This window comes from Pongo pygmaeus, chromosome 1, assembly GCF_028885625.2.
Source record: "Pongo pygmaeus isolate AG05252 chromosome 1, NHGRI_mPonPyg2-v2.0_pri, whole genome shotgun sequence".
Lineage (NCBI taxonomy): Eukaryota > Metazoa > Chordata > Mammalia > Primates > Hominidae > Pongo > Pongo pygmaeus.
In genome coordinates, this window is record NC_072373.2 from 5807967 (window position 1) to 5835644 (window position 27678).

At 37.8% G+C, this 27678-nt stretch overlaps 1 protein-coding gene across 4 annotated transcripts in view; it reads right to left on the reverse strand.

Moving 5' to 3' along the window:
- The window catches only part of SDCCAG8 (SHH signaling and ciliogenesis regulator SDCCAG8), a 245311-nt gene that overhangs the window by 192681 nt on the left and 24952 nt on the right, over positions 1-27678 (reverse strand). For all 4 annotated transcript variants that reach the window (XM_054501145.2, XM_054501156.2, XM_063667996.1 and 1 more), the window contains exons 5-7: positions 21317-21442; positions 14525-14653; positions 3152-3216 (exon numbers count right to left, since the gene is read on the reverse strand). In XM_054501145.2, coding sequence (XP_054357120.1) covers positions 3152-3216; positions 14525-14653; positions 21317-21442 — 320 coding nt within the window. The remainder of the gene's footprint in view (positions 1-3151; positions 3217-14524; positions 14654-21316; positions 21443-27678) is intronic.

A 27678-nucleotide genomic window follows, 5' to 3' on the forward strand; every position in this document is an offset into this window, starting at 1 on the left:
ATCAAAATGTTAACTACTACTATCGCTTATGGGTGTTCACCTTATGCTTTAGTTTACATCCAATACCTTATTAATTTTTACCACGACCCTGAAACTTTGGTGTGGTGATTCTAATTGACACATTGAATATGATGAGACTTGAATAAATTACATAATTAGCTTAAGTTCTTGTAAGATTTTAATATAGATTAGAATCTGCCTGATACTGGCTCTCTTGTCCCAGGATCCAACCTCCATTAATGTTATATTAACCACAAAACAAAAATAAAATTCCAAATATAAATCCCAAATCATTTTCCTTAAAAAAGGGGTGGGGTAATATAAGACAACACACTTGAGGTGAGGAAAATACCCTATTTCAAGCATTAATCTCTTAAAATTTTTAGAGTGTCTTAAAAGTTTACATAAAAAAACATGGGATTTTATCCTTGACTAGTTTATTACTGCCCATTTTTCTTCAGGAGGAAAACATTACTGTTAGATAGATAATTATCTAACAACGAACTTCTACAAAGATCTGTTTCAAAAGAAAGTAAGTTACAGAAGGAAGTTACATAGAACTTGCCAGTCATACGATTTCAGGGGTAGTAGCTATTAGCTGGAAACATACAGACTGCTACAGAAAGGGCTGGGGAATGGTGGGGGTGGGGGTGGTGTGAGTGTGGGTGTGGGTGCAGTTTTTGTTTGTTTTTACTTTATCAGCTCACCTCTGGATGAGGTTTTTCTCCAAGGTGACTTTTTAAGGATTAAATGACTGGTACATGGATTGTATTTTCCTACCTTATCCCAGTAAAGCTGCGCTAAAGTCACCTTGGCAACTGAGCTTCCTTGCCTAGATGGTTCTTTTGTACTTTAAAAAAAAAAAAACAAAAAAAAACAAAAAAAAAACTTTCTAGCTGAAAAATGAGACTACTGAAGGCAGGAACTTTATCTCCATCTCTGTCTACTCTCTGTTGTCATTGTCAGAGTCTCCATGCTCAGGGACTGTGGCCATCTTAACTGGCTCACTGTCACAGAGGAGAAGGCAACAGCCTGGCTGTCAGACAACCGTTGAGATTTTGGGGGATTTCAAGCAACCCAGGAGAGGCACAAAAGACTCACAGGCAATCTAAGGGTTAAAGAAAAAGTTTGGAATGGCATTCCAAAGTTGAGGGGAAGAAAAAGGAGCTGCTTCTACCCTATCCCCAAAATAATAACAGCAACATGATAAGTTTTCTTTTTCAGTATCATGTAGGGAACGTCTGACTTTCAAAGGCTTTATAAAAAGAACTTGGGAAGCACATTCCAAAGTCAAAGGGTCCCCATTACTAATTTTGGTCAGCTCCAAACTCAAAACACTCAAGTAGATTTGGTTACTAGAAATGGCAAAAGAGAAAGTTAAAAAGAAAAGTTGAAAAGAAGACTGATTTTATTTATTTATGAAAATGCCTCTTTAAATAATCTTAAATTATAGTAAAAGAAAATGAAGAAACAGAAGGATTCAGAGAACAAAGTCTAGTTCATTACAAGTTGGTATGTTAATGTAATTAAAGATGAAATATATGGATTCTGAATGAGACAAAATAAGTCACATTCCCTTCAGTACAATGATCTAGAAATACATCACTTTAAAAACTGAAGAATCAAGTTGTAAAAAAAATCAAAATAAAATAAAATAGGACAAAAAGCATGAAAGCAAAAATTAGAGTATTTTTTAAATGTTAACGTTTCTTTGTAAAAAAGTAAAAATCTCTAGAGAAATCCTAAAACTAATCAGGGTAATCTATGAAAAACATAAGAATATTTAAAAAATAAACGAGCATGTACGGTGAAAGCTATGAGTTCTAGCTCTGTTTTTTTTTTTTTTTTTTTTTTTTTTTTTAGATGGAGTCTCCCTCTGTCACCCAGGCTGGAGTGCAGTGGCATGATCTTGGCTCACTGCAACCTCCGTCTCCTAGGTTCAAGTGATTCCTCCTCAGCCTCCTGAGTAGCTGGGACTACAGATGTGTGCCACCACACCCAGCTAATTTTTACATTTTTAGTAGAGACAGGGTTTTACCATATTGGCCAGACTAGTCTCGAACTCTTGACCTCAAATGATCCACCCGCCTTGGCTTCCCAAAGTGTTGGGATTACATGCGTGAGCCACCACAATCAGCTGAGTTCTGGCTCTTAGTATTACTCTAGTTATGTCTCTAGATAGGATATGGCCTGGAAGATTTTAAAATTTCAAATCGGACTTATTAAAATAAAATTATAAACAGTATTTCAAAGTTTATTTGATTTAAAATTACTTCATTACTACTATTTAAAAATAATCTTTAACAACAAAAATATTAATTCCTGCTGTCTTTTTCTACTCATTATACATAAATCACTAATGGTTAATCTATAATATATAGGTCTTACTGGGATGTCTAATAGATAGATTCTATAAAAAGTACATGAATATTTGTCATATATACTCAAATTCATCATGTATACAAATACTCAAACTATTATATTATCATTGCAATTTTAAAATTAGATGAAGACTACAGAGAAAAAATACTAATAATTTGAAAACTAAAGTGCTTTATTTTCATTATTTTTCTTGAATATCATAATTTCTACAAGAGCAGTTAGTGATTCTTATTTCTTTTTTGAAATGGAGTCTCACTCTGTCGCCAGGCTGGAGTGCAGTGGCGTGGTCTCAGCTTACTGCAACCTCCGCCTCGCGGGTTCAAGCGATTCTCCTGCCTCAGCCTCCCAAGTAGCTGGGACTACAGGCGTGCGCCACCACGCTCAGCTAATTTTTGTATTTTTAGTAGAAACGGGGTTTCACCATGTTGGCCAGGATGGTCTCAATCTCTTGACCTCATGATTTGCCCGCTTCAGCCTCCCAAAGTGCTGGGATTACAGGCGTGAGCCACCGCGCCCGGCCGTGATTCTTATTTCTACAAGAAAACACAAATATTTTACAACTGATGAAGAAATGGGAATGTGATTTGGAAAAGAACTCAATTTTAGGCCCTTTTATCCTTTAATAATCTGAGGAAATTTTTTAAAGTGTATATAAAATGTCATCAAGTAAGTCTGATAATGACTAAAACTAGAAGTTCAGCAAACATTCAAATATATTTTAAGATCATTATGCTTTTGGTATGAATATAAATGGACGATTTCACTTTACCTCAAAAACTTCAGTTGGGATTCCTGAATTTCACACTTTTCCTCATAAGTAAGTTTTAGCTTCTCCTATAGAAAAGAAAAATAGAAGTACATTTTTCTCTATGTCCTGTATTTTATAAGTAAACTTTAATTTTTAATATTAAACTCAATTTTTTTCTTTTTACCCAACATGCGGGAAACATGTCTTCTTAGAAAATATTTTCCCTAGTCCACCTGAAATTTTCTATTTTTATTGTGTGAATGCCTGCAAAGAACTGCTGAGTCATAAAATTGATTTTCTTTGTCTTTCAAAATTGCATATATCAGGTCTTATCCCTAAAAGTGTGACTCTGGGGAAAAACAGTTGTAACCCATAAGGTCCACTAGGGCAAAGATCAAATCTTATTAGAATCCTTCATTGTGGCTGTTGAATATTTGACATATAATAAATATGTGCTAGATGAATGATCAAAAGTAAAGTTTTATATCACGTGATGATAGACTAACTCCTACAAGCCTCTGTTGGTATCCAGTTATTCTTTCATTCAACAAATATTTATTGTGTATCTAAGATGAAGGTGGCTTGAACTGCAAGGAACTTACTTATAAAATATCCCAGAAAGGAATAGAAAAATGAAGAATTTCAATCACAGTTGACCCTTAAATAACATGGAGGTTAGGGGCATTGACCCCTGTACAGTTGGAAATCCATGTATAACTTTTTTTCTTTTTTTTTTGAGACAGAGTCTCACTCTATCGCCAAGGCTGGAGTGCAGTGGCACAATCTCAGCTCACTGCAACCTCCACATGCTGCATTCAAGCTATTCTTGTGCCTCAGCCACCCAAGTAGCTGGGATTATAGGCGTGTGCCACCACGCCTGGCTAATTTTTGTATTTTTAGTAGAGATGGGGTTTCATCATGTTGGCTAGGCTGGTCTCGAACCCCTGGGCTCAAGTGATCTGCCCACCTCAGCTTCCCAAAGTGCTGGGGTTACAGGCATGAGCCACTGTGCCTGGCCCCATGTATAACTTTTGACTCCCCCAAAACTTAATTACTAATAGCCTACTATTGACTAGAAGACTTAACAATAATATAAACAATTAACACATATTTTGTATGCTATATGTATTATATACTGTATTATTACAAGAAAGCAATCTAGAGAAAAGATAATGTTATTAGGAAAATCATAAGGAAAAGAAAATAGTATTTTCTATTCATTAAATGGAAGTGGATCATCATAAAGGCCTTCACCCTACCATCTTCACATTGAGTAGGCTGAGTTGGAGGAGGAAAAGGAGGGGTTGGTCTTGTCTTCTCAGGTATGGCAGAGGCAGAAGAGATGGAGGAGTTAGGAGGGAAGGCAGGAGAGGCAGGCAAACTTAGTTAACTTTATGGAAACACGTGGTAATTTCTGTCTCACTTTGTTACGCTCTTTAATTTCTCCAAAAATGTTTCTATATGATATCAATCCTTCTTCCATTTGCTTTAGTTTCAGTGCCTATATCATAGAAGGGTCCACGTCATAAAAGAAGTCAAAAGCAGTCTCGAATAATCAGAACCCTTCTACCAAATTATCTCATGTCAATTTGTTTTCTGGCACTGCTTCTTCTATGTCTTCTTCCTCATTTTCTGGCACTGGTTCAGAAGCACTCATCTCCATCAAGTCATCTTCTGTTAATTCCTTTGTGTGGTGTCTATTAGCTCCCGAATTTCTCCAAGATCTCTATCTTGAAACCCTTCACTCCCAACCTCTTCCACCACATCCACAATCTCTTTCATGATTTCCTTGACAGACTGTTGTAAATCTTATAAAATCATGCACCACATTTGGACAAAGTTTTCTCCAGCAGGAATTCATTGTTATAGGTTTGATGACTTTCATGGCTTTTTCTACAACAATGACGGCATTTTCAATGCTGTAATCCTCTCACACTTTCATGATGTTCTTGCTACTGGGGTTCTCTTCCATTGTGTTGAAAATCCTTTCCATAGAGTACCCATGTGTAATAAGCCTTAAAGGTCCTTATGACTGCCTAGATCTTGAGGCTGAATTAGAGACATTGTGTTTGCAGGCAAGGAGACCACTTTGATGCCCTTAGTGTTGAACTCATGGGGTTCTGCGTGGCCAGAGCCATTGTGCAATATCAAAAAACTTTAAAAGGCAGTCTCTTACTGGCAAGGTACTTCCTAACTTCAGGGACAAAGTATCAATGAAATCAGTATAGAAAAGGGTTTCTCATTGTCCAGGCCTTCTTGTGGCACAACCAAAAGACTAGAAGTTGGTGTTTATCTTTTCCCTTCAAGTCTCGTGAGTTAGGAGCTTTATAGATAAGGGCAATCCTGATCATAAACCTGAGTACATTTGCACGAAACAGTAGAGTTAGCCTATCCCTTCCTGTATCAAATCCTGGTGCTCACTTCTCTTCCTTACTAATAAATGTCCTTTGTGACATTTTTTCCCCCAGAGTAGAGCACTTACATCTGCATTAAAAACCTATTCAGGCAGATATCATTTCTCCTAAATAATTTTCGTCCTTTTTTTTGTTTTGTTTTGTTTTTGAGACAGATTCTCACTCTGTCACCCAAGCTCGAATGCAATGGTGCAATCTTGGCTCACTGCAACCTCCACCTCCTGGGTTCAAGTGATTCTCGTGCCTCAGCCTCCCGAGTAGCTGGGATTACAGGCACGTGACCTCATGCCCAGCTAATTTTTGTATTTTTAGTAGGGACAGAGTTTCTCCATGTTGGCCAAGCTGGTCTTGAACTCCTGACCTCAGGTGATCCGCCCACCTCAGCCTCCCAAAGTGCTGGAATTACAAGTGTGAGCCACCACACCCAGCCTCTCCTAAATAATTTTCATAATGGCATCTTGGAACTTGTCTGCTGCCTCTTGGTCAACAGAAGCTGCTTCTCTTGTTATCTTGACATTGTTAAAGCCAAATATCTTTCTAAAATTATCAAACCATCCTTTGCTGGCATTAAAATTTCCAGCTTTATACCTTTACTTTCCTTTTGTTTTAAGTTGTCATAAAATGACTTCTTTTTTTTTCTCAAATTATATTAGAGTCTACACGTATGCTTTTCTTATAGAAATCCTGTACCCATATAAAATCTGCATTTTCCATGACAGATAAAAATACATTGTGCAAAAGTACAAAGTTTTTGTACAAAACTTTGTGCAAAACGTTGTGCAAACTTTGTACAAAACATTGTGCAAAAGTACAAAGTTTTTGTGCGTGTTGGCACGGCTGCAGTGATGGCTTTACAAATTTCCTTTTCTTTTTGTACAATGGTCCTTATATTGGATTAATTTATCTTGAAATGGGGCAACAGACTTGAAATGGGGCTGCAGACTTCAATCTATGGAACATATCAAGCAATGTAACTTTTTCCTGTAATGTCATGAATTTGCTTCACGGGAGCCCTTCCAGCATCACTAGTGGCACTTTGTATGGGCCTCATGGTGTTATTCAAGGTTTACAGCATTGCACTAAACATGATGAAAACTACACGAGAACCACCAAGAGATCACTTTTTATTGTGATATGCAATTTACTGGAAAGACAAACTGTTTATGCAGAGATTAACTGGTGTCACACGATGTTTTAAGCAGACACTCGAAACACTTGAACTCACCACAATAGCAATAGGAGGTGGTTATGAAATTATTATAGTAGCACAGTATGTACTACATTTAACTTTATGCTGTTATAATTTAATACTGCATCTTTATGTTTTTTGCATTCCTCCTGAGAATGACTCCATGTACAGTCTGTAAGTGACAGTGTACCTAAGTTTTGAAAAATTTTAACTTTTTACAATAGATTTGTGTATATTTTATGGTAGTAGATGATAAAATAGACTATTAGCTACATATATTTCATTCATTTATGACATACCTCTTTCTTAATTTTTTCTTATTTCTAGGCTACATGGTTCATCTGCAAGTTTTTTTAAACTGCCACAAATCTCAAAAAAAATTCTGATACATTTCTTGAAAAAAATACACATATAAGTGAACCCACACAATACAAACCTATATTATTCAAGGGTGAACTGTTCATAAATTGCTCTAGTGAAGTATATGGAAACTGAAAAATTTAGAGAGGAAGGAACTCCTAATCCAGCCAAAGAGAAGTAAAGAAGGCCTCACAGAGGAAATGTTAAGATTTGAAGGATAATTTCCAGTAGAGCAGAAGGCACAGAAGCTGTCCAAACCATGTTTGGAAAGTAAGTAGATCAGTATCGCTAGAATGTAAAATGTGAGGTGGAGAGGTGGTTGGAGATGGGCAAAATAGGTAAAGGTGGGCCACAAGGAGAATAAAAATATCAAGACTTTTATTTGGTACACATGTCTCCTGTACTTTCCCTCTAGAAGAAACACTGGTGGGCCACTCAAAACTTTTTATCAGAATTGAGTCTTAAATCATAATTGAAGTGTGAAGAAAGGGAAACCAGTAATTACAAATACATAGGTAAGAGATAAGCACATGAACAAAAGCAATCAAGCAGTAGGAATTAAAAAGAAAGGATTTAGTATAGACATATTTAAGAGAAAAACTGACAGAATTTTATGACAGAATAGATATAGGAGAGAAAAATACACTAAAAATAATCCTGGGTTTCTGAAGTGAGCAATCAAGTGAATACTGGTACTAAAGATTTTTTTCAGACCAACAAAAAAAAGCAAAAGGGAATCATAAAAATAATTAATTCATGGCCAGGCACAGTGGCTCACGCCTGTAATCCCAGCACTTTGGCAGGCTGAGGCGGGTGGATCACGAGGTCAGGAGTTCAAGACCAGCCTGGCAAACATAGTGAAACCCCGTCTCTACTACAAAAACAAAAATCTGCTGGGTGTGGTGGCATGCGCCTATAGTCCCAGCTACTCAGGAGGCTAAGACAGGAGAATTGCTTGAACCTGGGAGGCGGAGGTTGCAGTGAGTCAAGACCATGCCATTGCACTCCAGCCTGGGCGACAGAGTGAGACTCCATCTCAAAAAAAAAAAAAAAAAATTCAAAGAAGACAGAAAAAGAGATAAAGGGGAACAAATAAGAGATGGGTAAAGAAGAAGCCAAATAGCAAGATGGTGTATTTAAACTGAGTTGTATAAATAATCACAATAAATGTCAGTGGTCTAGATACCCAAATTAAAAAGCAAATATGGCCGGGCACAGTGGCTCATGCCTGTAATTCCAGCACTGTGGGAGGCCGAGGCAGGCGGATCACCTGAGGTTAGGAATTCGAGACCAGCCTGACCAATATGATGAAACCCCGTCTCTACTAAAAATACAAAAATTAGCCGAGCGTGGTGGCATGTGCCTGTAATCCCAGCTAATTGGGAGGCTGAGACAGGAGAATCACTTGAACCTGGGAGGCAGAGGTTGCAGTGAGCCAAGATCATGCCATTGCACTCCAGCCTGGGCAACAAAAGCGAAACCCTGCCTTTGGTGGGGGAGGGAGGAAAAAAAGCAAATATTGTCAGACTGGATAAAAAAGCAAAACCCAACTATATGCTTTCTATAAAAACTCACTTCAAAAAAGATACAAATAGGTTAAAAGTAAAAGGAGGGAAAAAATATACCATGCTAACACTAATCAAAAGAAAGTGACATTCAATCAAAATACAAAACTCATGTGTTTTTCTCTATACTAGCAATGAGGAGTTAGAAAATAAAAATTTGGAAGATATGTGTCCTTTATGATAGCATAAAAAGTAAAAAGTCAGGAATAACTCTAATGAAAGGTGTATGAAACCTTTACTCAGAAGACTATGAAAGGTTATTGACAAAAATTAAAGATGACTCAAATAAGTGGACTGATATGCAGTTTACAAGGATTAGATAATATCATAAAATGTTGATTCTCAAATGACCTATAATCTATAATTTAAAGCCATCTCAATCAAATTCCCAAAATGACTTTTGGAACTTCACAATTCTGAACTGTATTTGGAAATGCTAAAGGCCAAAGGATAAAGAACAATGTTGGAAGACTTGGTCTGCCAGATTTCAGGCTATAACAATCAAGACAGTATAGTATTAGTGCAATTAACTAAAACACAGTCCAGTAATAGACCCAAATATATATGGACAATTTATTTAGGAGAAAGGTACTATCATAAAGGCAAAGGACTACCTTTCCAAGAAATGGTGCTTGGATGTATAAACACATAGGAAAAAAACAAACTATGACCCTATATACAAAAATAAATTCCAGGTAGGTTGTAGATCTAAATGCAAAAAGTAAAACCATAGGCTGGGCATGGTGCTTGCATCAGCACTTTGAGTGGCCGAGGCAGGTGTATCACTTGAGGTCAGGAGTTCAAGACCAGCCTGGCCAACGTGATGAAACACCGTCTCTACTAAAAATACAAAGTTAGCTGGCCGTGGTGGCATGTGCCTGTAATCCCAGCTACACGGGAGGCTGAGGCAGGAGAATCGCTTGAACCTGGGAGGCAAAGGCTGCAGTGAGCTGAGATTGTGCCATTGCACTCCAGCCTGGGCAAAAAAAGCGAAACTCTGTCTCAAAAAAAAAAAAAAAAAAAAAAGGCAGGGTGCAGTGGCTTATGCCTGTAATCCCAGCACTTTGGGAGGCCAAAGCGGGTGGATTGCCTGAGGTCAGGAGTTCGAGACCAGTCTGGCCGACATGGTGAAACTCCATCTCTACTAAAAATACAAAAACATTAGTTGGGCATGGTGGCATGCGCCCGTAATCCCAGCTACTTGGAAGATTGAGACTGAGGAATTGCCTGAACCAAGGAGGTGGAGGTTGCAGTGAGCTGAGATCGCACCACTGCACTCCAGCCTGGGTGACAAAGTGAGACTCCATCTTAAAAAAAAAAAAAAAAAAGTGAAACTTATAATTTCTAGAAGACTATGTAGAAGAATATCTTCATGACTGTAGTTGGAAAAAAACTTTTTTAAAAGGACATAAAAAACAACTGCATAATTAAGGAAAACAAACTGAAGTTCTAGCCATCAAAGCAACCAAGCAAGCAAACTATCAAGAGAGTTACAAGTGAAGCCACAGCGTAGGAATATATATTTATAATACATATACTGACAAAGGGCTTGCATTCAGAGTATATAAAGACCTCCCCAAATAAATATGTCAGATACATACCTCAATAAAAATAAGAAGAAGGATATCTGAATAGGCGGCTCACAAAAGAGGCATCAAATGGACAATAAATGTATGAAACAATACTCAATCACACTAGTAGTTAGGGAAATGCAAATGAAAATCACAAGATAGCACTATAAGTTCCCCAGAAAAATTGACAATACTATATGATTAGTAAGGACATGGAGCAAAGGTATAACTCATGTACTACTGGTAGGAGTGTAAACTGATAAAACCCCTTGTATGGGTAGGAGTGTAAACTGATAAAACCCCTTGGAAGGCTGTCATTACCTACTCAAGTTGAACACAGACATATCCTGAGACCAAAAATTCCAATCCAACATACATATGCAACCTAAATTTGTGTCATACACACCAACAGATGAAAGAATGTTCATAGCAGCACTACTCACAACAGCTGCAAACTGAAAACAACACAAACGTTCCTTGACAGCAGATGGATGAAGTCATACGTTCATATAGCAGACCCACCAAAGAAAATGAACAAACTTCGGCCAACGCAACAACATGGATGAATCTAACAAATATAATGGTGGACAACAGAAGCCAGATACAAAGAATACATACTATACAATTCCATTTATATAACATTGAAAAAACAGAACTCAAAAGTGTTTAACGATGCATTCTTGAGTATTTTTCAGAAAATTCAGGATCATGATTATCTTTAAAGGCATGAAGGGGCAGTAACTAGGAAGAAGCATAAAGTGGTGATAATTACATAGGTGTTCATTTACAGATAAATCTTTGAGCTGTAAATTTTTGTTTTGTGTACTTTACTGAATGTTATGTTAAATTGTGTCTTAGAAAATATAAAGGAGGAGGGTATAGTGAACAAATGTACATGTTATACAAAGCTGCTACTAGGTTTAGAGCAATGAGGACTGATAGCTGGAAGTCATTAATGACCTTAAAAAGAGCAGTTGGGGTGGACTACAGGGAGACGAAGCTCAACTGAAGCATACTGAAGCAAGAATAGGAGGTAAAGAAGTGGAGACATAAATATAGACAACTGCTTGGAAAAATTTTGGTATGAAAAGGAGAACGTAGACGTAGGGTGATAGTTGGAAGTGAATGTAGGGTCAGGAGAATATATTTTGGGTTTATTTGCTTTATGGGAGCTATTAAAGAACATATTCTGCTAAGAATAAACTATTGGCCGGGTGCAGTGGTTCACACCTGTAATCCCGGCAGTTTGGGAGGCTGAGGATGGTGGATTACTTGAGGCCAGGAGTTTGAGACTAGCTTGGGCAGCATGGCGAAACCCCATCTCTACCAAAAATACAAAAATTAGCCAGGTGTGGTAGCACATGACTGTAGTCTCAGATACTTGGGTGGCTGAGGCAGGCAAATTGCTTGAACCCAGGAGGCAGAGGTTGCAGTGAGCTGAGATTGAGCCACTGCACTCCACTCTGGGTGACAGAGCTAGATCCCATGTCAAAAAAATAAATAAATAAAAAGAATAAACCATTGAGAGGGAAAAGATACAAGAGAAAGAAAAGTCCCAGAATGAAACCCTTGGAAAAGTCCCAGAAAAGTCCCAGAATGAAACCCTTGGAAAAAGTGAAAAACATTTGTGAGGTAGAGCACACAAATGCAGAAATTGACCTTTTTCACAAACAGGGAAAAAAGATGAGTCTCCAATAGTCATAAACACAGTGCTAGGGGGAGGCATAAAAGAGAAAGGAATTCTAATGCAGAAAAGGGAAGAGAGAAGACATGCTAATCGGGAAAGCAGAATGAGAGGGCGCATTTCAACTACACCCCGAAGACTGGAAACATTTCAATAGGTAGAGGGTAAGAAGGGAACATTTTGGGGAGGGAGGACTGCATAAACCAAAGCCAGTTCTTCAAAGAGAAATGAAAGTGGATTATAAATTTATGAAGCAGCAACTGGTGAGTGGTCTGCATGCCTACAGATAAGATTTGTAAGAGTGACAGGAGAAGAGTGAGGCTGGGTACAGTGGCTCACACCTGTAATCCCAGCACTTTGGGAGGCCGAGGTTAGGAGTTTGAGACCAGTCTGGCCAACATAGTGAAACCCCGTCTCTACTAAAAATACAAAAATCAGCCGGGCATGGTGGTGCACGCCTGTAGTCCCAGCTACTTGGGGTGCTGAGGCAGGAGAATCTCTTGAACCCGGGAGGCCGAGGTTGTGGTGAGCTGAGATGGCACCATTGCACTCCAGCCTGGGCAACAGAGCAAGACTGTCTCAAAAAGAAACAAGAAACAAAAAACAAAAGACAGGAGAAGAGTGTGAAACTAGTCTCAAACATTAGTTTGACGCAAATTGTGGATGACTTGAGGCATTGGTCTTTATCCTGTAGGTATTAAGTAGCTACTGTAAATTATTCACATAGTGAAAAAAAGATACAATTTACTTAGTCTTTCCAATTTTCTTTTTTGAAGAAGGGTACTCTTTCCCAAGTAGAATGAAGCTTGGATTAGGGACTAAGACAGGAGAGGGCGACTGGGCAGAAGTAATGTTTAGAAAACTATAACATCTGTGGATGATAATGAGAACCTGAACTACGATTCATTCTATCTTCCCCTGGAACATTCCATTTACAGTGTTAATCTCACTCTTTCATCATCGTTGATCAACTCTGACATGTCAAATTTAATGCAAAGAAGACTTGAGGTTAGCAAGAGAAGAATAAACGTCTGTTACATACATCAAAGAATTGAAAAGTATTATTTGGTCTTAAAATAGAATTGTTTTTGACGCTTTGGGAAATTAGGACGTTCAAAAGCAGCTGTGTGGGGGGGAATTTAGAAAGTCACAGTATGCCTAGGAAAGATACACACTCAGAAACATCCTGAGAAGACTATAAGCTTTCACCTATGGCTGATCCTTAGGCTCAGAGCAAGCCTGGTTAAATGGGAAAAGAATGTCCCAGCACAGAGTCAATCTAAAAAGACTGGGAGAGGTGGGTTATTCTCTCTCTCTCTCTTTCTCTCTCTCTCTCTCCCCCCCACCACCCCCACGTTTTGGGGGGAGTGGGGGGTGTTTGTTTTCAGCTCCTGGAATTCAAGGAAATCTCTGTCAAACATTAGCTGAACATGAGCTAATAGACGAAGACTTCAATAATCACACATGATGTGGAATAGTCTTCACAAAAATAGTACGGAAATGTCTCAAAACAAAAGGACTATTACAGCCTTCAACAGTAAAATAAGACAGCAAATTCTAGAAAAGAAGGAGTTAAAGATTTCCAGAGTTATCACATTATGATAGTGAAATGCTCAATTTTCAACAACACAATAACAAGGAATACAAGGAAACAGGAAAACATGCTCACTCAAAAGAATGGGATAAGCTGACAGAAACTATGCTTGAGAAACCACAGACATCAGACTTACTGGGGAAAGACTTTAAAATGACTGTGTTAAATACACTCAAAGAGCCAAGAGACAAACATGGACAAAGAACTAAAGAAAATAAGGAAAACACATTATAAAAAGGAACCAAACAGAAATTCTGGAGCTAAAAAGTATAATAACTGAAATAAAAAATTTATTAAAGGTATTCAAGAGCAGATTTGAGCAGGTAGAAAAAAGAATCGGTGAACTTTAAGAAACGACAATTAAAATGATCAAGTCTGAGGAGCAGAAAGAAAAAAGAATGAAGAATTACCATATGATCCAATAAGTCTATTTCTGGGTATATACTTAAAATAATTGAAACAGGGACTCAAATAGATACTCGTATGCCAATGTTCACAGCAGAATTATTCATAACAGTCAAAAGATAGAAACAACCCCATTATCAGTCAACAGATGAATGGATAAAGTTTGGTAACATACATACAATGGAACATTATTCAGTCTTGAAATTTTGACACCTGCTACAACAAAATGAACCTTGAAAATATTATGCTAAGGGAAATAAGCGAGACACAAAAGGACAAGTATTGTTTAATTCCACTTATGTCAGGTATCTGAAATAGGCAAATTTATAAAGACAGAAAGTTGAAGAGAGGTCATTAGGGGTTGGCAGGGAGGGGAATGGAGATATTGTTTAATACGTACAGAGTTTCTGTTTGAGATGATCAAAAAGTTCTGAAAATGGATAATGTTTATGATTGAGTGACATTATGAATGTACTTAATGCAGATAAACTGTACACTTAAAAATGGTTATAATGGTAAATTTTGTTATATATATTTTACCAGAATTTAAAAAAAAGTACAAAAGAGAAAAAGAAAAAAAGATGTATAAGAGAAAAGCACCCAAATACTCACCAGTTCTAGCTGCTCACCAGCAGATGCAGCTTTGCCAATATCTGCATTGTCATGGGAAAATGGTCTTTTGGAGGTTTCGCCCACCCCAGAATCTTCACCTGTTGTAATCCAAGAATTCTGCATGTTTCCCTAAAATAAAATATGCCAGTAACTGCAATTGAATTCAACTTTAAATAAACATGCATATTTTACAAATAGAATACCGATTCTTACCTACGATGAAAAGAAAAAGCATATGCTTCTACACTACAGGTCAAGAATCACTTCACATTTTCAGGCTATTAGGGTCATATTCTACAAGTGTTGCAAAGTAAAATTCCTTCAGATACAGGCAGTAATCTAAATATGAGCAAAGAGGGCTAGATTTCAGTGCATTCAACAAATGGAATCATTCTTTACTCCTCTGAAGACATATACTCTTGAAGCACACACCTCTCTCTTAGTTTGTCTTTCATTTTCCATGTTTCATAAACGCATGGCTAATAATGATTTTTATCAAAATGCTGCTATGTTCCAGACCCCATTTTATGTATGTCATATATATTAACTCATTTAATCACTACAGTTCTATGGGATAGAGAGGTTACATTGTTGCCTCCATTTTACACAGGAGGAAACTGAGTCACATAGAGTAGCTGAGGGTCACAGAGGTAGGACGTGGCTAATAAGTGGCAGCACTAGAATCTGAAACCTGTCAATCTGAATCCAAATATATATGTGGTCTCTGTCCCTGGTTCCTGACACAGAACTCCTAAAACTCTGTAATTTCCTGAGTGACATGGGTGATAGGGGCATCTTTCGTTAAAATATTTGGTCTTAGTCCTGGGTTTCTGACACAAGTGCTTCTAAGACCCTTAGGATCTCCATGGTGATAAGAGTATCCTTTCGTATGCTAATAAGATGACTGGTGGCTGCAGTCCATGATTAGAAGACTAGAACTTACAGCCCCACTCCCCCACCTCAAGGGGGGAAAGGACTGGAGATTGACTTAATCGCCAACAGCCAATGATTTAACCAATCATGCCTGTGTAATAAAACCTCCATAAAAATCCTATATGATGAAGTTCAGAGAATTTCTGGGTTGGCGAATGCATCCACATGCCAAGAGGGTGGCGTACCAAACTCCACAGACAGAAGCTCTTCTACTTGGGACCAGCCTGGACCTTACCCTATGTGTCTTTTCGATTGGTTGTTCATTTATATCCTTTATATATTAATAAACCAGTAATAGCAAGCAAAGTGTTTCCCTGAATTTTGTGAGCCATTATAGCAGATTATCACACATGAGGAAGGGATTGTAGGAACCCCCAATTTACAGACAAATCAGACAGAATTGTGGATAACCAAGAGACCTACTATTTGCAGTTGGTATCTAAAGTAGCAGGCAGTCATGTGGAACTGAGCCCTTAACCTGTGGGTCTGATACTGTACAGTGAGTGTCAGAATTGAACTGAATCACTGGACACCTAGTTGGTATCTACAGAGAAACAGAGAATGGCCAGGTGTAGGAGAAAACAATCCCAAACATTTGGTGTCAGAAGCGTTATGAGAAAAAGGAACAGTTTTTTCCTTTAAAGTCCTTTATTATTATGATCTTCTGCCTTTCCAGAAAAATATTTATCTTCAGTAAAAAGAAACGGTGCATGTAGGGTGATAGAGTTGACATGCAGCCTGCATGCCAGGGATTCAAAAAGGAAGAATAGTAGGCTCTGTGACAAACCACAGAAATGTGTACCATCCAAAGGAAGCAGCCACTACTCAATTCCAGTCAATCACTGCCATGTGGGAGTGAAAATTCATATGACCAGATATCTGGTCCTTCATGTGAAACATTATTAAACACTGGCTCAAAACTGATCAAACAAACCAAACATGCCTAAGTTGAATTTAGTGTACCCATTGTTAGTTGCAACCTCTGTCACCCTCTCAACATTCAATGTAGTAAGCAGCCCAACGATCTGGGGAATTTATGTGTACAACAAGGATTAAAATATGTATATTAATTTAATTCAACAAATAATTATTGAACACTTGCTAAGGGCCAAAGGATATGGTAGTAGTCACAAGACAGGACAGGTCCCCAGACACTGAACTATACTGCAGTGTCATATCACGCTAGAATGTGGTAAACTACATTCATCTTAAGTAGTACTCTGATATTCTATTTCATATTCTTCTGGAAGTTCAGTTTAGTGCAAACATTTGTGTAACACCTATGGTGTTCAGACACTGTGCTAAGAGCTTGGAGGACAAAAATGAGCAAGATCAATCTTAGCTCCAAGGAGTTTACAGTCTAATAAGGGAGACACACACCCAGGCAGGTAATTTCAATTTAATAATGTGAGTGCTAGGCCAAAGGTGTGAACAGGGGCCTCTGCCAAAACACAGGAGGGATACTAAGGGCACCCAGAAATCCAAGGAAGGTTTTCTAGAAAAAAATTGACACTGGTGTGATATCTTGAAGGATAAGTAAGGGTAAGCTAGATGGAAAGGGCATTCTAAGAAGAGAGAACCTCATGATAAACGTCACAGAGGTATGGAACAGCATGGTGCCTGCAGGGGGGTCTTAGACAATTCAGCATTACTAGAGGTCAAAATATAAGGTGATGAATGTCAGAAGATGAAGCTAAAGAATCAAGTAAGAGACTTGAGAGTATACCACACCATGGAATGAGTCTGCACTTGATTCTCTCGGTAGAATCAAATCCCCTAAGATATGATTGCATTTAAAGTTGTTTTTGAGATCAATGAAGGAGGGTGGTACTAATTTTCTATGGAGAAATTGGAGGAAGCATGTAGACCACAGATCACTGACTTATGATATAAAATATTATCATTCTTTGGAAAGAATTGCTAGTCTAATGGACATTTTGTTCTTTCACAGATAGTTTTAAAAAACTTGAATGCTACTTAACCAAGATGTTTTTAAAAATCTAAGTACGTTACATCCTTGAAGATCATTCAAAACCTTTGATTTCTTAATTGGGTGGCGGGGGATTGGGGGGCGGGAGCCGTGGTAAGAGACGGGATGAAAACAAACGTGAAAAATATTGGCCGAGAAATTTTCTCCTTAAGAAAAAACTCCTGGACACATGACAAAATGTTGAATAAATAACATGTTTTCGTATTATTTTGATTTTGTGAACTCTAGAAAAAAGCTTTCCATGAGGAAATATTTTATGAGAAGGAAAAGTGATGAAAAATCAGGACAGGAATGAAATATACTTTGAATGGCTTGCTTCTTTAACTTCTAGGTCATAAACTAGACCAAAAGTTGAAAGCCTTGCAGGCTACCATCCAAGTCCAGGGCTACAAGCAGGAGACAATAAAAAGGAGGTTCTTCTCTTTTCTGCCAGGGAAAACTTCTATCTTCTGCAAACAAAGATGGTTTGGTTCAATGTCGACAAGCTCTTCCTAACTTACGCAGAAAGGCGGTATAATTTAAGGTTCTACTGGGTGTATTTAGAGAATTAGATAGTCCTGGGTTTGAATCCTTGCTTTGCCATTATCTAGCTCTGTGACATTAGGCCAATTACTTAGGTTACTTAACAGCTGTGTACCTTAATTTACTCCTCTGAAAACAGAGATAATAACACCTGCCTTGTGTGGCTATTGCAAATCTGAAGTAATATAACGTAAATAAAGTGTTTGACACAGTGCCTGGCACATTATAACCATGTAGTCATCAATAAATGTTAGTTATTACTATATGAGATGGTTAATACTGAGTGTCAACTTAACTAGATTGAAGGATGCAAAGGATTGATCCTGGGTGTGTCTGTGAGGATGTTGCTAAAAGAGATTAACATTTGAGTCAGTGGGCTGGGGAAGGCAGACCCACCCTTAATCTGGGTGAGCACCAAGTAATCAGCTGCCAGCGAATATAAAGCAGGCAGAAAAACATGAAAAGGTTAGACTGGCTTAGCCTCCCAGCCTACATCTTTCTCCTGTGCTAGATGCTTCCTGTTCTTGTACATCAGACTGTGGGTTCTTCAGCTTTGGGACTCAGACTGGCTTCCTTGCTCCTCAGCTTGCAGATGGCCTGTTGTGGGACCTTGTGATTGTGTCAGTTAATACTACTTAATAAACCCCCCTTAATATATATATATAATATCCTATGAGTTCTGTCCTTTGAGAGAATCTAATACATCATATAAATGTTTCAATTATATATATATATTTTTTTGAGATGGAATCTCGCTCTGTTGCCCAGGCTGGAGTGCAGTGGCGCAATCTCAGCTCACTGCAAGCTCCGCCTCCCAGGTTCACACCATTCTCCTGCCTCAGCCTCCCAAGTAGCTGGGACTACAGGTGCCCACCACCACGCCCGGCTAATTTTTTGTATTTTTAGTAGAGTTGGGTTTCACCATGTTAGCCAGGATGGTCTCTATTTCCTGACCTCGTGATCCACCCACCTTGGTCTCCCAAACTGTTGGGATTACAGGCATGAGCCACTGCGCCTGGCCACCTCAATTATCTTTTTTAAAAGGCATTATGAAACACTGAAAATCTATATTGAAATCAGCAAATTTCAATATAGCAAGGGAAGATTTAGCACCAACATTTTAATTGACTCTTTACAAAAACCCCTTCCCCCCAAAAGAAGATATTTCTTGATTTTTTATATTTAAGATATCCTAAACATTTTTATTCATGTTACAATTTGTAACACAGCACCATGCATGTATTGCTGAAATGTCTGGTTTTTTGTTTGTCTTGTTTTTATTGAGGCAAGGTCTCACTCTGTTGCCCAGGCTGGAGTGCAGTGGCGTGATCAGGGCTTACTGCAGCCTTGACCTCCTGGGATCCTCTGACCTCAGTCTCCAAAGTAGTTGGGACCACAGGTGTACATCGGCATGCTCGGCTACATTTTTTTTTTTTTTTTTTTAGAGAGATGGGGTCTCACTATGTTGCCCAGGCTTGTCTGAAACTCTTGGGCTCAAGTGATCCATCCGTTCGTGTGATCATCCTTCCAAACTGCTGAAATTGCATGCATAAGACACTGTATCTGGCCTTGAAATATTTCAATTCACTTACACAGGTAAAACGTGGGGGTAACAATTCAACAACAACAAATAACAGAAGACTACCATTAAAATAGATATCAAGGTCATCTGGCATATCTGCAGTAATCATTTCAATATCTGCATTACATTTAGCTCACATGAATGTTTAAAAAAACAACAAAACCTCTCTAAAACCTTATCCTTTCTATGATTCTAACTGTAGTTTTGTTTAGCACATTTTCTTTGCTCTTGCTGCAAGGAATGTGTGCTCTGACCATCATTTCCTTCCCCTTTTGCATTACTCATTTCTCTTGCCCTCTGATTCACTTGTCTGCCTAATTTCCTTTCTCACTTCACTTCCCCTTCTTCCACTTCTTTGGCATTACATAAATACTGAGGACTATGAATAATTGAATCATTGCTTGCTAAGTGACCACGTGTTTGGAAGAAAAGCAAATGAATATTTTTAAAATAAGCTACTTCTAAGTATTTTCTATATGGTGATATCTTCCTCAAATTGACATTAAAATCATAAGCAACTAAGATGGAGTTTTTACCACTAATAATTATACAAACCTTCAGGAAAAAGTTATACAGTGAGGAGAAAAGAACTGATCACAAACTTAAATGCAATTGCAGAAAATTAAACTGAAATACTAATTAGCCCACTTCATTTATCAGAGTTAATACACTCCTATACTTCTCAATAGCAAACCCTAACATATACAACTCAAGGATTATAAACCATCAATTCAAGTTAAAAAAAAAAAACTTCAAAAACGAAAATTAGAGGATATCCCAATGAAACATCAAGACTTTCATGTTTTCTTGACAGCTGATTTACTAATGATGACAAAGTCAAAACCACCAAAGTAAACTGCAAAGTGAAGCTGGAATAGGCAAGTATGAAAACTTCCGCATGGAAAGTTGAATTTGTCCCAAAAAGCAGAACAAGCTGTGACTATATCTTATAGCAAAACAGTTAAAAAAAGTTTAAGACAAAAGTACTCTGATAAGTCATAAGATTTAAGCACTATTTAAATGTCACCACAATAATTCTCTGTCACAGAATTATAGAGATAATCTGACCCCACGTTCTTCAAACTCTGGGCCACTGACATTAGAATCACTTAGGCAACTTGATAAAAGTTTAGATTCCTAGGAGCCAACCAGACCAAGTGAATCAGACTCACAGGGGATGGAGTCCAGGAATTTGCACTGAAAACTCCTGGTATAGGTTAATCCTCTCAAATTGCCAATAAAGAAATAAAGGACATATGGGATTAAGCTATGTAAAGCCTTCTAAAATTACTTGCTAAACACCAGCCTTCTTAGTGACAATGGGAAGACTAACATTTTGATTCTTGGATCCTAAGGCCAACATTTTTTCTGCTACATCATGCAGCTAATTAGACATTAGATTTCAGACCTCAAGGAAAATTTAGAGAAATTCAACAGAAATCTAAGTTAAGGTTCTGAACAGTTTCTAGACTTAGCAAAGTCCTTCCTGTATAACACACTTCCTGCTTTCAGACGGGCTCTTTCCATATGGTAAGGCAGAAATGGTATGCTCAGAGAGGAAACTGTAGCAAACATCACGAGATCATTTCATCTGAGGATTCATTCCGCCACAGTGAAGTTTGATATTTGAGGTCTCAAACAAATACCAACTTAGTACTTTGGCCACACTTCAGGGAGAAAATCTAAGCAGCTAAGAAGGCGAGGAGAGAGGGCAGAAGGGAATATTCACACTAAAATAAAATTTATGATTTAAAATAATGCTCACAGATGCTTCCAGAACTGTTTGTTCCCTCAGTGTCTCCTCTTGTCTTTGAGATTTCAGCTCTTGCTGGAGCCTTTCGTTTTCAAGCACAACTACTTGTATTTTATTTTTCATTCCAGAGAGTTCCTCCTATAATAAACAAAACCAAATACATTAAGCATTATTAAGCAGTGTTTTTATCTGTTGATTATTAGAGGACCCAGCATGATATAAAGTATGGAAGACTTATGTTCTCCTTTTCCTGAAATATAATTATATTCAGACAAACAAGGCAACCTAACCATTAGCTAGATAACAAAGAGAAGGCTGGGGTATAGTAATGGGCCTGCTGGTGGCATATCACAAAAGTGTGTCGTTTCTGATAATTTCCTTTTCTCCAAGGAATCGAGGCTCAAAGAAAAGCCTTAATTAAAAGGGTTATCCAAGAGATTTTAAAGAATGGAGTAGATTCTGAAAAATAAGATATATTATTACTCATGATCAAATACCATCAACTTGTTAAAAACTGATGGAAGATTAAATAGAGGGAGGCTCTGAGATAGAAAGGCATAGACGGGTGTGATGATTATCTATGAAATGATAGCCAAATAAGAGAGAATTGTAGTAAAACATTTCATGGAGAATTCTGAAAGAGTATTTCCTTGTCCTCACAGGGTGTAATATAAAGAATTACGAATCAATAACAATTAAAATTACAGGATGTAACATAAGAAATTACAGGTCAACAATAATTAGAATAGCTATTGAGTGGCACCTCAGTCTCTGGAAAAACATTTCAATAATATCAACATATCAATCATATAATACTTAACCTAATATTCACTATTAGTGTAATCAAAAGCTATTGTACAACATGTGAAAATTCCTCTCAATTATTATTTTTTAAAAACCCAAAGCTATAATAAAAAGCTGTAATTAAAAAAATATTGTGGACTTTCAATTTTCAGTCTGGAATGTAATGAGCTTGGAACACCTCACTCCCATCTTCCCAACAGGAAAAATGTTGAATGAACTGAAAATCAACTTTTCTTAGATCCATCAGAGAAGTGAAGTCATAGGGAAAACAGCTGCCCCAAAATTGAAGAGATGGGTGGACGCTGAGACACAGAATTTACAGGAGGAAATCAGAAACCTCTGTAGGAGGTAGAAAATCTAAACCATAATTGATGACTTGCTGGAAGCTCAGTGTCAGCAAGTTTGAGAGTTAAAAATTCCAGGCCGGGCGCAGTGGCTCATGCCTGTAATCCCAGCATTTGGGAGGCTGAGGTAGGCAGATCATGAAGTCAGGGGTTCAAGACCAGCCTGGCCAATACGGTGAAACCCCATCTCTACTAAAAATACAAAAATTAGCTGGGTGTGATGGCACACGCCTGTAGTCCCAGATACTCGGGAGGCTGAGGTAGGAGAATGGCTTGAACCTGGGAGGCTGAGGTTTCAGTGAACCGAGATCGCGCCACTGCACTCCAGCCTGGGTGACAGAGCGAGACTCCGTCTCAAAAAAAAAAAAAAAAAAAAAAATTCCAGGAAGACCCAGTCATAGGAGGACTGCCCCACTTCCCCAATTTTATCTCCAGGACACTACCAGGTTTTCACAGTAAAAACTAGAGAAAAATCCCGTTATGCAACCTAAAGGAAGAAGAAAAGCAGCCAGTTTGAAATATGCTCGGCACGCTGTGTCCCTTGTAACAGGCCTGCCTCAAGGGAAACGACTTTACCAGAGTCTAAATGACTGGAGGGCTGCTGCCACCTAACCGGCCTAAAAAAAGAGAAATCCAACTCCAGCCCCCTCTTGCATTCCGTGTGGGAGAAGGGGCCTCCGGCTTCCTCTAGCTATCTCGTCTAACTTAAAGGGCAGGGGAGACTGAGAAGCACTTGTGAATGTCACAGCCCAAGGCAAAGGCTTTACTAAAAGACTTAGATCTAGTCATAGGACTATTGAATGCTTCCCTCTACTCCCACATCTAATGACCACATCACTAGGGCTCCCGTATACTAACACAGAAATTCAACAGAAAGAACTGCATATCTCAGACTATATTTAGGAAAAACTCACTAGGGTAATCCATAGACAACAGAAGAGACAAGACCAGGACACTGACGGAAATTTTAGCCTCTGACATGTACGGTGACAGCAAACACAGCCTAGCTTCTAGCCAGATAAACATAAAAGCTCATGCTAAAGGCCTACTTACCTCAGTTCCTTTTACCAAACATGTCATGTCCAGCATTCATCAAACAATTACAAGACATGCTAAAAGACTGAAACACAGTTTGAAAAGATTTAACAAGCATCAGAAACAGTCTCAGATAAGGCAGAGATGTTAAAATTATCAGACCAGGAATTTAAAATAATTATGACTAAGGCCAGGCACAGTGGCTCACACCTGTAATCCCAGCACTTTGGGAGGCCAAGGTGGGAGGATCACCTGAGGTCAGGAGTTCGAGACCAGCCTGACCAACATAGTGAAACCCCATCTCTACTAAAAATGCAAAAAAAATTAGCCGGGGGTGGTGGTGCATGCCTGTTATCCCCGCTACTTGGGAGGCTGAGGCAGGAGAATCGCTTGAACCCAGGAGGCAGAGGTTGCAGTAAGCCAAGATCACGCCACTGCACTTGAGCCTGGGCGACACAGTGAGACTCCATCTCAAAATAAATAAATAAATAAAATAATTATGATTACTATGTTAAGGTCTCTAATAGAAAAAATAGACTATATGCAAGAACAGTGGGGTAATACAAGCAGAGAGATGGAAACTCTATGAAAAGAAAATGCTCAAAATAAAAAACTATTAACAGACATGAAGAGTGCCTTTGAAAGGCTCATCAGTAGACTGGATATAGCTGAGGAATGCATTAGTAAACTTTAAGAATTGTCAATCAGAATTTCCAAAAAAAAAGTGCAATAAGGAAAAAAACTGAAGACAGAAAAATTATACAAGAACAGCAGTACAATTACAAATGGTGTAATGAATATATATAATGTGTGTGTGTGTATATATATATAAATAAACAGGAACACAAAAAAGGAAAGAAAGGGAAAGAAGAAACATTTCAGTCAATAATGATTGAAAAATTTCCTGAATTAATGACAGGCACCAAACCACAGATTTAGGAAGCTCACCGAACACCAAGCAGGATAAATACCCCCAAAAAATACACTGAGGAATATCATATTCATACTGCAGAAAATCAAAGACAAAGAGAAAAATCTTAAAATAAGCCAAAGTAAACAAACAAACAAACAAAACCCAAAAATCAGGCCAGGCGCGGTGGCTCATGCCTGTAATCCCAGCACTTTGGGAGGCCGAGGCAGGCGGATCATGTGAGGGTCAGGAGTTCGAAACCAGCCTGGCTAACATGGTGAAACCCTGTCTCTACTAAAAATACAAAAATTAGCCAAGTGTGGTGGCAGGCACCTGTAATCCCAGCTACTCGGGAGGCTGAGGCATGAGAATTGCTTGAACCCAGGAGGCAGAGGTTGCAGTGAGCCAAGACCTCGCCACTGCACTCCAGCCTGTGCGATAGAGCGAGACTCAGTCTCAAATAAATAATAATAATTTAAAAACAAAAATCAAACTAACAAAAAAACAAAAACCTTACCTATAAAGAAGCAAGGATAAGAATTACCTGGGAGTACTTTGCAGAAGCCATGCAAACAAGAAGAGAATAAAATGAATCTAATTTTTAAAGTGTTAAAAGAAAAAACCCACGAACCTAGAATTCTGGATTCAGCAAGATTAACCTTCAAAAGAGAAAGAAAAATATTTTCTTAGACAAACAAGAATTGATGGAATTTATTGCTAGCATATATGCCTTGCAAGAAATACTAAAAAAGTTCTTCAGAAAGGAGAAAAGGTGATAAGGTCAGAAACTGCCATCTACATAAAGAAAAAAAGCGTATTAAAGAAGGAATAAGTGGATATAAGATAAAATATTTTCTTGTTAATTTGACAGATGACACTTTGTGTTCAACATCATAATTCCAATAGTGTTTGTAGTAATTTTAGTTTATGAATAACTGAAATTAATGACAGAAATGTTATAGAGGATGAGAGAGGGCTTGGGAATTCTGTTATAAGGAATGTACACGATTCAAGAAGTGGCATAGGGTTACTTGAAAGTAAACAAGTTAGTTATAAATATCTACTGCAAACAACAACAGCATCAATCAACTGGCTACCAGTAAAGAAAAAAAAAAAAAAGAAGAAGAAGTACAATTGATCAATTGATATGTTAAGACAGGAGAAAAACGCAATCATACAAAAATTAGCTGGTTGTGGTGGCTCACCTGTAGTCCTAGCTACTAGGAAGGCTGAGGCATGAGAATTGATTGAACCCAGGAGGCAGAAGTTGCAGTGGGCCAAGATGGCGTCACTGCACTACAGCCTAGGTGACTGAGAGAGACTCTGTCTCCAAAAATAAAAAATAAAATGCAATCATATAAAATGCTCAATCAAAGCCACAGAAGGAACAGGTGCAGTGGCTCACACCTCATAAGCCCAGCACTTTGGAAGGCTGAGGTGGGAGGATTACTTGGGGCCAGGAGTTCGACACCAGCCTGGGCAACATAGTGAGACCCCATCTCTGCAAAAAAACATGAAAATTAGCCAGGCATAGTGGTGCATGCCTGTAATCCTAGCTACTCAGCAGGCAGGAGGTAGGAGGACTGCTTGAGCCCAGGAGTGAGCTTTGATTACATCATTGCCTAGGTAACAGGGCAAGACTCTATCTCTAAAAAAAAAAAAAAAAAAAAAAGCCAGAGAAGGTAGAAAAAGAGTGAAAAATTTTTTAAAGAAACAAAAAATAAAGGCAATGAAGATAATAGTAACAAATGTGTTATACATTGATCCAATCATAACAAGAATCTCTTTAAATATAACGGTCTGAATATACCAACTAAAAGAGACTGTCAGAATGGTTAAAAAAGAACAACAAACTATATGTTGTCTACAAGAAGCCTATAATAGCCAAGCAAGGTGGCTCACATCTGTAATCCCAGTTACTTAGGAGGCTTGAGATGGGAGGATCCCTTGAGCCCAGGAGTTCAAGACCAGCCTGAGCAATATCGTAAGACCCCATCTCTAACCAAAAAAAAAAAGAAATCTAAAAACAAAAAAAAGAAGCCAATTATAAATACAAAGACACAGATAGATTAAAAATAAATGAATGAAGAAAGACATATCATGTTAACCCTAATCAACAGAAAGTTGGAGTAGCAATATGAATTTTAGACAAAGCAGACTTCAGACCAATGAAAATGATCAGAGATAAAGAGGTACATTACATAATGATAAAGAGGTCCATTCACCAAGAAGACGTTACAAGTCTTAATGTATATGTGCCTAATAAAAGGGCATCAAAATGTATGAGGCAAAGGAAAACACATGAATCCACTATTACAGTTGGAAATTTCAACATCCCCTGTCAGAAATGATAAAAATCACAAAGGACACAATTGAAATGAACAACAGCATCAATCAACTGATCTAACTAGCATTTATAGACTACTTCATTCAAGAACAGCAGTACACACGTTTTCTTCAGGCTCACACAGAACATTCACCAAGACAGACTACAATGTACAAACCTTAACAAATTTTAAAGAATAGGAAAGTATGCTGTCAGACAACAATGGAATTAAACCAGAAATCAATAACAGAATGATAGCTGGGAAACTCCCCAAATACTTGATGATGACACAACACTCTTCTAAATGACACATATGAATCAAAGAAGTATCAAGATCTATTTAGAAATATTTTCAACTAAGTAAAAATTAAAATAAGACTGATAAAAAGCTATATACTTATTAAAAGGATGCAGCAAAAAGGAGTGTAAAAAAATTAGAAAAGAAGAAATATTTCAAATAAATAATCTAAGCTTCTACTTTAGAAGTTGGAAAACCAACAGCAAATTAATTCCAGAGTAAGCAGAAAAGAACATATAATAAAAATTAGAGTGAAAATCAACGAAATTAAAAATAGAAAATCAATACAGAAAAACAACAAAATCAAAAGTTGGGTCTTTGAAAGAGGAATAAAATTGATAAGACTCTATACAGGTTAAGAAAAAAAAGAGAGAAAATACCAATTAGATTCTATCATATACTAAGATCAGAAGTGAAAACGGGGCTATCACTACTGATCCCATGAACATTAAAAGGATAATAAAGAAATGTTTAAAAAACAGGATAACAAAGAAATACTATGAACAACTCCATGATCATGAATTTAGTCACCTAGATGAAATGCACCAATTCTTTGTAAGACACAATCCATGAAAACTCACAGAGGGAGGAATAGATAATCTGAATAAACCTATATTTATCAAGAAAATTAAATCAATAATCAGCAACCTTTCAAAA